The sequence below is a fragment of the Genypterus blacodes genome, unplaced genomic scaffold (assembly GCF_046128005.1).
Source record: "Genypterus blacodes isolate CSIRO-AG114 ecotype Tasmania unplaced genomic scaffold, CSIRO-AGI_Gbla_v1 ptg000526l_1, whole genome shotgun sequence".
Classification (NCBI taxonomy): Eukaryota; Metazoa; Chordata; class Actinopteri; order Ophidiiformes; family Ophidiidae; genus Genypterus; species Genypterus blacodes.
Genome location: NW_027467280.1, coordinates 27,501 through 37,500, shown reverse-complemented (window position 1 = coordinate 37,500; position 10,000 = coordinate 27,501). Strand labels below are relative to the sequence as shown.

General features: G+C 52.8%; 4 protein-coding genes and 2 long non-coding RNA genes across 7 annotated transcripts in view; 3 read left to right on the top strand and 3 right to left on the bottom strand.

Moving 5' to 3' along the window:
• Nucleotides 1-283, top strand: part of cnnm3 (cyclin and CBS domain divalent metal cation transport mediator 3) — a 7,820-nt gene extending 7,537 nt beyond the window's left edge. Inside the window, exon 11 of the mRNA XM_076140193.1 lies at nt 1-283. This exon is cut by the window's left edge and continues 776 nt beyond it. The gene's annotated coding sequence lies outside the window, so the exon portion shown is untranslated.
• A 1,069-nt stretch (nt 284-1,352) lies between these two features.
• Nucleotides 1,353-4,597, top strand: il1b (interleukin 1, beta). Of its 2 annotated transcripts, none has more exons than XM_076140196.1 (6): nt 1,353-1,666; nt 2,030-2,078; nt 2,229-2,412; nt 2,513-2,662; nt 3,741-3,871; nt 4,184-4,597. In XM_076140196.1, exons 1-6 carry the CDS (start codon nt 1,632-1,634, stop codon nt 4,403-4,405), a joined length of 771 nt encoding a protein of 256 aa, XP_075996311.1. In that variant the 5' UTR covers nt 1,353-1,631; the 3' UTR covers nt 4,406-4,597. The 2 variants fall into 2 exon arrangements, with proteins under 2 accessions (XP_075996311.1, XP_075996310.1); XM_076140195.1 differs by having other exon boundaries at nt 1,358-1,666; nt 4,181-4,597.
• Nucleotides 4,598-5,581: 984 nt separating this feature from the next.
• LOC142990411 (uncharacterized) lies at nt 5,582-5,917 on the top strand. The gene is made up of 3 exons (XR_012960785.1): nt 5,582-5,639; nt 5,700-5,741; nt 5,838-5,917. It is a non-coding gene; the product is annotated as an uncharacterized LOC142990411 (long non-coding RNA).
• On the bottom strand, nt 5,875-6,244 carry LOC142990410 (uncharacterized). The gene is made up of 2 exons (XR_012960784.1): nt 6,198-6,244; nt 5,875-6,141 (listed from the first exon to the last, which is right to left on the bottom strand). It is a non-coding gene; the product is annotated as an uncharacterized LOC142990410 (long non-coding RNA).
• A 453-nt stretch (nt 6,245-6,697) lies between these two features.
• On the bottom strand, nt 6,698-8,454 carry purbb (purine-rich element binding protein Bb). The gene is made up of 2 exons (XM_076140194.1): nt 7,913-8,454; nt 6,698-7,560 (listed from the first exon to the last, which is right to left on the bottom strand). The coding sequence occupies exons 1-2, from the start codon at nt 8,416-8,418 to the stop codon at nt 7,125-7,127; spliced, it is 942 nt and encodes a 313-aa protein (XP_075996309.1). The 5' UTR covers nt 8,419-8,454; the 3' UTR covers nt 6,698-7,124.
• A 648-nt stretch (nt 8,455-9,102) lies between these two features.
• The window catches only part of ved (ventrally expressed dharma/bozozok antagonist), a 1,422-nt gene continuing 524 nt past the window's right edge, over nt 9,103-10,000 (bottom strand). Inside the window, exons 2-3 of the mRNA XM_076140198.1 lie at nt 9,858-10,000; nt 9,103-9,694 (exon numbers count right to left, since the gene is read on the bottom strand). The exon at nt 9,858-10,000 is cut by the window's right edge and continues 117 nt beyond it. Coding sequence (XP_075996313.1) covers nt 9,359-9,694; nt 9,858-10,000 — 479 coding nt within the window. The 3' untranslated portion in view covers nt 9,103-9,358. The remainder of the gene's footprint in view (nt 9,695-9,857) is intronic.

The following is a 10,000-nucleotide window of genomic DNA, read 5'->3' as shown; positions in this document are numbered from 1 at the left end:
GTGGTCACTGGGAGCAGGTCTACAGTCTGACTGCAGGAGGAAGGACACAGTAACAACTGGGCTGCTGTTCAGCCTTGGAGGAGGTGTGAATCCTACGACCCTGCTCTCCACTTTCTGATGAGTCATGGGACCCTGAGAGTGATGGTTGGTCCCTGCAGACACTTTGACTCTTTACATGCAGACGCAGCGCTGCTCCAGCAGAGGGCGCCTCCAGCTGATGACGGCGCCTGTGGCGACCCGGTTTGATTAAACTAACAGTGTTACACAAACATGTGGTCATGTGTTTATCTCAGCTTGGCCGACCAGCTGTGGCCACACTGCGGTCAGAGCGTTTGATTGGCTGATGGGAGTCACACCTCAGCTGATGTTTCTCACCTGTCTGTCATATAGCTGAGGTGTGTGTGTGTGTGTGTGTGTGTGTGTGTGTGTGTGTGTGTGCGCGCGCTGACCGCAGCGACACGTTTCCTTATTCTTTGTTGTTCCACTCCTGAAGTCCTAAGAGGTGCAGATGTGTTCAGACATCCAGATGTTGAGGAAAAGAAACGCCCCAAAGTTTGTGAGAAGTTGTTGGCAGTGGTGAAGAAGAAGAAGAAGCTGAGAGTGAACATGAAGGAAGTAGTTTGACTTCCTGCTCTGGTGCCATGTGACCAAACCAGTCGTGATTTCAGAAGTGAAAGTAGACGGCGGGGTCACGACCTCCGCTCAGATCAGAGCCGGATCACCAGCTGAGCCCGGGACCCAAACCTGCAACCCAAGAGTCCAGCTTGACCCCACAAGTGAGCTCATCCTAGATCGAGCCGGCCGGAGCAGAACCTGCGCCCCTGTTTCTTCATCATCGTCATCATTAAATGAGGACTTGCCTTCATCAGTAAAGATCCTCCCCCTCTTCCAGACCGTGGACTCGTGTGGATCAGAGCCTCCTGGTTTGGATCCTGAGCTCGGACACAAACAGTTAAAGTCGTTCCTTTGTTTAACAGTGAAACCCTGAAACCAGACAGACGCTGTGGTCCCAAGCAGGTGATTGGTCAGGAGGCGGAGCTTGACATTTCAGCCATCTGCTGCTCTGGACCAGCATGAGTTACCATGGCGACAGAGAGAGGTCAGACTTGAGAAGTGGGCCGGCTGACCCCTGACCCCTCCGCCTCTCTGCTGCTCTGTTCACACATCAATGTGACGTTTACATGTCAGTCACCTGGTGATCGTAGAGAAGCAAGGGAAGCTGCATGACCGCAGACAGGAAACAACATGATGCACAACACGTCTCAGTATGAGTGACAGCAACCAAACCACAGGTGAAAACTCACTCACTCACTCACTCACACACACACACACACACACACACACACACACACACACACACACACACACACACACAGCGGGCTGGTTGTGGTAGTGGAGCGTCTCACACACACGTTCCTCCCTGAGGAGTTTCCACAGACTTTCCACTGCATGAGGGCTAAATGACGTCACACAGGTGTTGCTGTGGTTACTCACAGCTGTCCCACATGTAGAGCGGGACAGAGCGGCCTTCCCCCGCCCGCGGCTGCAGGACCTCTGAGGAGGAAGTGGGCGTACAGAGGAGTATAAAGAGGAAACGCTCCAGCTGAGGCCACAGAAGCTCACAGGAGAACATGAGTGACTTTGATCTGGCTGATGCTCAGGACGGGTAAGTGATCAATCTATCATCTACACTGAATGATCTGATCGGCTCCGTCTGCTCTCTGTGCGTCTGGAGGCTGTGTGAGGTTTGTTTACATCACCATCCTGCCTCACACACACACACACACACACACACAGGGTTGTGTGTGTGTGTGTGTGTGTGACGCTCTCACCATCACAGCGAGAGAACGAACCAACGACAGACAGACAGACTGACAGACTGACAGACCGACAGACCGACAGGCAGGCAGGCAGGCAGACATACTCTGAGTCTTGAGGCTTTGCTCATAAATAGATCTGATTATTGATCCTATTGATTATTGACGGTGTAAACATTGAACAGATTCATATTAATCTGTTTTGTATTCAGGCCTGACGTGGATAAGAGCACAACAGCGCCCCCGTGCTGGGAGACCACGGTAAGACACCACCGTGAAGACGCATGAGCAGATGGTCACATGATGAGATTATGAGAGTGTAAACCTGTGTGTGTGTGTGTGTGTGTGCGTGTCTCTGTATGTGCATGTGTGTGTGTGTGTGTGGGTGTGGGTGGGCGGGCGTGTGCCCAGGTGCATGCTGGGACGAGGAGCTTCAGGCTGAGCCAGGATGTGGAGCTGCGTCTGAGCCGGAAGCCCCCCAGCCTGCAGTGTGTGGCTCACCTGGTGGTGGCGCTCGGCAAGATGAAGAAGAAGCTGAGCCTGGCCAGAAGTGATGAGGAGGTGTGCAGTGTGATCCTGGAGAGCCTGGTCGAAGGTACCAACAACACGCTCAGCTGTGATGAAGATCACCACAGCACACTGATTGATTATCTCAGGGAAGCAATCAAACATTTTCATCTGGCTCCTCCTCACAGAGCTGGTCATAGACCAGGCCCACAGCGTCTCCCTGGGGCGACAGAGGCGCTTCCAGCTCTGTGACGGACAACAGAAGGACATCGTGAAGTCACCAGAAGGCTTCATGCTGCAGGCCATCACCCTGAAGGGAGGACACGACCACCGGAAACGTAAACACACCCACCTGACACGCCCACCTGACACATAAACACGCCCACCTGACACATAAACACGCCCACCTGACACATAAACACGCCCACCAGAAATGTAAACACACCCACCTGACACGTACACACACCCACCTGACACGTACAAACCCACCTGACACGTAAACACGCCCACCTGACACGTACAAACCCACCTGACACGTAAACACGCCCACCTGACATGTACAAACCCACCTGACACGTAAACACGCCCACCTGACACGTAAACACGCCCACCTGACACATAAAAACGCCCACCTGACACATAAACACACCCACCTGACACGTAAACACGCCCACCTGACACATAATCACGCCCACCTGACACATAACCACACCCACCTGACACATAAACACGCCCACCTGACACGTAAACACGCCCACCTGACACATAATCACGCCCACCTGACACATAACCACACCCACCTGACACATAAACACGCCCACCTGACACGTAAACACGCCCACCTGACACATAATCACGCCCACCTGACACATAACCACACCCACCTGACACATAACCACACCCACCTGACACATAAACACGCCCACCTGACACATAAACACGCCCACCTGACACATAAACACACCCACCTGACACGTAAACACGCCCACCTGACACATAACCACACCCACCTGACACATAACCACACCCACCTGACACGTAACCACACCCACCTGACACATAAACACGCCCACCTGACACATAAACACGCCCACCTGACACATAAACACACCCACCTGACACGTAGACGCAGCACAGTGAGGAAGAGGAGCAGGTAGGGAGGCGGGATGGGAGGGAAGAACAGAGATCCGCAATATTTTAGGATTTGATGACATCATCTGTTTAACTGAAGACAACACTCAGCTGTAAGAGACTAGAAGGAGAGGAGAGGACTGAAGCTAATTGAAGCTAACCGAAGCTAACCTCAAGGTCCTGTGATATCTCTCTCTCTCTCTCTCTCTCTCTGTCTCTGTCTCTATCTCTGTCTCTCTCTCTGTCTCTCTCTCTGTCTCTGTCGCTGTCTCTCTCTCTCTCCAGTCTCGTTCGTCTTGTCTCGATACCGCACTCACAGTCCTGATGCAGTTGTTACTGTTGCTCTATCGATCCAGAACAGTAACTGGTACTTTTCCTGCTCTATGGATAATGACAAAGCTGTCTTCAAGCTCGAGGTAAACACACACACACACACACACACACACTGAACCAGCAGGATCTGTGGAGGCCGACTCACGGCCGTCTGGTTGTAAACCTCAGAGCAACATTCAGAAACTGCAGCAGCTTAAACCTCAGGCCAGGTTAGAAGCTGATTTGTGTTTGTGTTTGTGTTTGTGTCTGTGTTTGTGTTTGTGTTTGTGTCTGTGTTTGTGTTTGTGTTTGTGTCTGTGTCTGTGTCTGTGTTTGTGTTTGTGTTTGTGTCTGTGTTTGTGTTTGTGTTTGTGTCTGTGTCTGTGTTTGTGTTTGTGTTTGTGTTTCCTCAGCAGTGCAGTGCGGAGAAGCTAAAGGCGGTGAACACCGACACAAGCCTGAAGCGTTTCCTGTTTAAAAAGGGGGAGGTGGCGGTGTCCCTGACCAGCTTTGAGTCTGTTGGGTGCAGCGGCTGGTTCATCAGCACCTCCCCTGAGGAGGAGAACCAGCCGGTGGAGATGTGTCAGGAGCGGGCCACTCGCTGCACCACCTTCAAGTTCAACGAAGTCTCTGTGTGAAGGCCCAACACCTTCACACAGAGGAGCCTCACCACCAATGTTCCCTGTAATTTGTCATGTGTCTGGGCAAACACACAAGCTCCTTGAGCACACTGAGGACCACTGTGAGCAACATCTGAGGGGGGGGGGTGCTGTCCGCAATCATCGTGTAGCGTAAGTGACACCTGTCACTCACTGAGTTACAGAGAAAAAGGTTATTGGTCTAATTCATTTACAGTTTATGTTGAATTTTATTTTATGCGCAGCATAGATTTTCTTGTGCGCTGAGAATGTGCGAGTAGTGCGCGATTGCGCAAGCGCGCAGTTTAGAGGGAACATTGCTCACCACTACAGGAAGCCCCGCCCCCGACCTGTGACAGGTCAGCAGCTACAACATCTCATTCATACCAACGAAGAAGAAAGAAAGAGAGAAACACTTTTCATTCACCTGCAAGGGCCCGGGAGAGATTTGGGGGTTAGGGGTCATGTCACGTGTGTACACGGGTCACATGTTTACACGTTTACACGGGTCACGTGTCTCCATGCTCTCTCTCTCCTTCACTCTTACTTTTGTAACTGTGAACATTTCTTATTTTGCTGTATCATTTCTAATTTGTTAAGTAAACAGTTAAACTCCAACGAGCCGTCCTGTTGATTCATTTGTCTTTGGATGATGAAGACGAAGGAGCATCAAGCTAGAGCTACAATCTGTGAAGACTGATTGGCTGTGAGGGGGCGTGTGTGTGTGTGTGTGTGTGTGTGTGTGTGTGTGTGTGTGTGTGTGTGTGTGTGTGTGTGTGTGTGTGTGTGTGTGTGTGTGTGTGTGTGTGTGTGTGTGTGTGTGTGTGTGTGTGTGTGTGTGTGTGTGTGTGTGTGTGTGTGTGTGTGTGTGTGTGTGTCTCTCTCTCTCTCTCTCGCACATTCTGGGCACATGGCAACAGAAGCTAAATATAGAGGGAGCTCTCTCTCTCTCTCTCTCTCTCTCTCTCTCTCTCTCTGCACAGCTGACTCCTTCCCCAGGAATGTGTGTGTGTGTGTCACATTAATAGCCTGTGTGCTCTGTCAGCACACACACACACAGCTGCTCCTCCTCACTACATTGGGGAACTGAGCCCCCCCCCCTCCTCAGGTGTAGAGGTGACGTCACCAGCTAGGTTTGGGTTCAGTCCACAAATATGAAGGAAGGGAGGCAGAGAGAGACAGACAGGTGGAGACAGAGACAGACAGGTGGAGACAGACGTGTGGAGACAGACAGGTGGAGACAGAGACAGACAGGTGGAGACAGAGACAGATGTGTAGAGACAGACAGGTGGAGACAGAGACAGACAGGTGGAGACAGACGTGTGGAGACAGACAGGTGGAGACAGAGACAGACAGGTGGAGACAGACATGTGGAGACAGACAGGTGGAGACAGACGTGTGGAGACAGACAGGTGGAGACAGAGACAGACAGGTGGAGACAGACGTACAGAGGCAGACAGACTCTCAGGTTCTTTGATTCAAAGCCGTTTTAATTCACGCAGTTCAAGTTTCACTTTAAAAACAAGAGTGAAAATAAAAAATCCTTTTGTTGAAGAAGCTTTTTACTCTGAGCTTCATTTCTCTATAAGTATTCAAAATATCTCTGCTGGTTTGTTCAGTAATCTTTCTCTTTTTGATAAACTTCAACACTTCTCTGACCTGTCTGTGTCTGACCTGTCTGTGTGTCTGACCTGTCTGTGTCTGACCTGTCTGTGATGTGTCTGTGTCTGACCTGTCTGTGTGTCTGACCTGTCTGTGTGTCTGACCTGTCTGTGATGTGTCTGTGTCTGACCTGTCTGTCACCTGTCTAGACACTGTGACAGCAGGGGCTGATGGGAGAAACACTCGCCCCACATTTGGACCCCACAGTGTGTAACAGTGTGACTCACTCACTCACTCACTCACTCACTCACTCACTCACTCACTCACTCACTCACTCACTCACTCACTCACTCACTCACTCACTCACTCACTCACTCACTCACTCACTCACTCACTCACTCACTCACTCACTCACTCACTCACTCACTCACTCACACACACACACACACACACACACACACACACACACACACACACACACACACACACACACACACACACACACACACACACACACACACACACACACACACACACACACACACACACACACACACACACACACACACACACACACACACACACACACACACACACACACACACACACACACACACACACACACACACACACACACACACACACACACACACACACACACACACACACACACGTCTCTTCAGGTCTGAGTGGGCCCTGATGTTAGTATGTTCTTCACGTGTTCTCACTCTTCTGGCTGCAGCCTCACTGTCAGCTCGTCCTTCCTCATCACCTGATGAGTGATGATGAAGGCAGCCCCGCCCTTCATCACCAGCTGCTGCAGCAGGAGGACGTGTTGCCTAGAGACCACCTGCAGTGAGCCACACGGGGTCAGGGGTCACAGCTCCTCTTCACTTTGACATACACACTCCCTCCCCTCCTCCTCCTTAAATATAAACTTTGATTCAAACAGGAAAGACTTCAGTGACAAACACACTTTGTTCTCTTTCCCTCCTCATGACTTCACACACACTCTAACCCGGCCCCCTCACCCCCCCTCCCCCCCCCCTCAGCCTGACTCATGTCCTCTGCTCCTCTTCAGCAGATCTGCTCGTCATCATCTTCATCAGACAGGCTCTCAGTCGTCGTCCCCGTCGTCTCCCTCAGACTCGTCTCTCTGCTCGTCTCTCTGCTCGTACCCTTTGTCCCTCTGCCTCTCCTGGATCTCCTTCATCTCCTCGGCGTATCTGCTGAAGGCTCCTCCAAACTTGCTCCAGGCTTTGAAGGGGACGGTGATGGAGTTCCTGTAGCTGGGCTTCACCTCGCTCACCCGCAGGAACACTCCGTACTTGTTGGACCCCACATCGAAAAAGAATCGTTTGGAGTCGACCGTGATGGACGTCCCCTCAGGAAGCTCGCCCAGACCCGCCGCCCCGTGCCCCCCCGCCAGCTCCTCCTCGTCTCCACCGTAGTCATCGATGAGCTTAGCAAGAGCGTCTCTGAACTCAATCAGCCCCTGAGCCGGCAGGGCGATGGTCTGACCCGCCTGCATGCCTCCTGCTGGGCCGCCCACTCTGTGAGAGAGAGAGAGAGAGAGAGAGAGAGAGAGACAGAGAGAGACAGAGACAGAGAGATCAATGCTACATTCAGGTGCCCCAACAGGCCAAGGAAACAGGAGCTCCATGTGTTTCATTAGAGAGCAAACATCTGATAGCTTGATGAAGAGCTGCCACATCTTCATCACTAAACTCCCTCAGAAGGACAAGAACCCAGAGGGGCCTCGTGTGGGCGGACACCAGACGAGAACCAGGCCCGGCCCGCTACTGGACCCTCTGTAGTTAGTTTGAGGACCGGAGCTCAAAGTTTTCACATCACAACACTGATCGCTTGACAGGATAGGTCGTCATGTCGAACCTCCAACCTTACCCGACTCCGAACCCGGGGCCCCGGTTAACGGTCTGACGGATCCGCAGGAACCTCCCCCGCTGGTTCTCCTTCAGGTCCAGGTAGTACTTGCGGTTCTCCCGGACCAGAAACTCGCTCTTGAGCGCCCGCCGGGGGCCGCCATCCTCTCCCGCAGCGGCCTGGGCGATCTGCTCCGGGCTGCTGGGCCCCAGCTGGGCGTAGTGCTCGATGAAGTCCCCGAGGTAGTCCCGCAGCTCGGCCGCCACTGACAGCGACAGCGTCAGGCGGCTCTTGGAGCCTCCGGCCCCGACCTCTGCGATTTTGATGAACCTGCCCTTGCTGTTCTGCTTGACATCCAGGTAGAAGCGCTTGTTCTGGATGTCGAGGCGCTTGGACGCCAGCTCCTGGGTCTCCTGGTCCCGGTGGAGGTGCTGGAAGCCTCCGCCGCCGCCGCCGCCGCCGCCTCCCCCGCTGCTTCCACCTCGCTCACTCCCGCTGTCTCCATCCGCCATCTTCAGCTCCACCATTCGGCTCTGCCCCGCTGCTTTCTGCGTGCGCGCAGCGGCGCGCGCGCGACCTTCCCCGGTCGCCCAGGCAACGCCTCCGGTTGCGTTTTCATTGGTCCACGCATTTGCCACTTCCACCGAGTGCTCGCGCTTGCCGCGTTCCAATTGGTCCACCGATGTTGTCAGTCACGGCCTCTCGCGTGTGATTGGTTCAGACTCCGGCTCGTTCTTCTTCACTCTTTTAGTTGTGCGTGCAGCTGCTTGTGTGACGTCATGCAGCCAGCAGGAATGTGCCTTACCCGATACTCTGATCCACGTTTCCGTCACGTTTGTTTCTCTGCTCGCTCACAGAAGAACATTCTTTCTCACTTTTACAAACATTTTCCGCCTCCAATTTGTATTTACAGCTTTAAATATAAAATAGGGACAAACTGCACTTTGACACGTGTATGACCTGCTGACATGTTACACTACTATAGATCACAACATGTTAACAAACGGGTCCGTGTGACGGATAACACGTTTACATTCCACATGTATGACATTATACCTTCTATCTGTATAAAAGAACATAGAGGTGAGGAAGGAGGAGTCACCACTAGATGGCAGCAGAGACTAAATACAGTCAAGTCTTCTCTTTATGTTTTTAAGGTTTTCTATTCTTCTTCTCCTCTGCATGACGTCATGTTCTCTGTGGCGCACAGATGGTTGAACAGATACTGATCCAAAGCAATGTGACAGGTTTTTGTATTTACTGACTTTATTTCAAACTGAAACATTCCAGGATGCACATTTAAATAGAACACAACGATACAACAGACAACAATCAGAGCCACACACACATACACACACACACACACACACACACACACACGTCACAGTATTGCACATCACCCTGACAGAGCCCAAAACTCACAGCACCGGCGGCTCCTGTCAGGGTCAAAGGCCAGTCTGAGGGGTTTCAGTAATACTGAGGAAACGTGGGGTAGGACCCTAAGACCTGAGAGGGGGCGGAGGGCAGCGCCACACCTGGCAGGCTGCTGTACTGGTAGAAGGAGTCCAGGGGCAGCGTGGGGGCGGCGGGCAGAGAGGAGCTGAACTGCAGGCCTAGCGGATAGACGGCGGCGGGCCCTTCGTGGGCTGACTGATGGTACCTGCTGTGGGGCCCGGGCCTGAACGCCTGCAGCTCGGGGTAATGCAGGAACTGAGAGGCCACGCTCGCCTGACAGGCGTGAGCCAGGGCGTCCTGCACCGTCCGCTTCAGTTTCATCCGACGGTTCTGGAACCAGTTACGGATCTGAGGGAGGAAGAAGAACGATCAGGCAAAGGAGCGGCACACAAAAGGTTTGAGAGAAACCAGCTGTCCCTGAATGCACCGCACATTTCTACTTGTAAGTTCTCTGTGATCTCAAAGACCAGACTCAGGTCCTGTGAGGAAGTCAAAGCGGGCGGAGCCTCACCTGTTTGTCAGCCAGGTTGAGCTTCCTGCAGAGCTCAGCTTTGTCTTCGGTTCCCAGGTAAGCGTTGCGTTTGAAGGCCTTCTCCAGGCTGCCGATCTGCTCGGCGGTGAAGGCCGTGCGAGGCCTCCTGCCCGAGGGGGGCG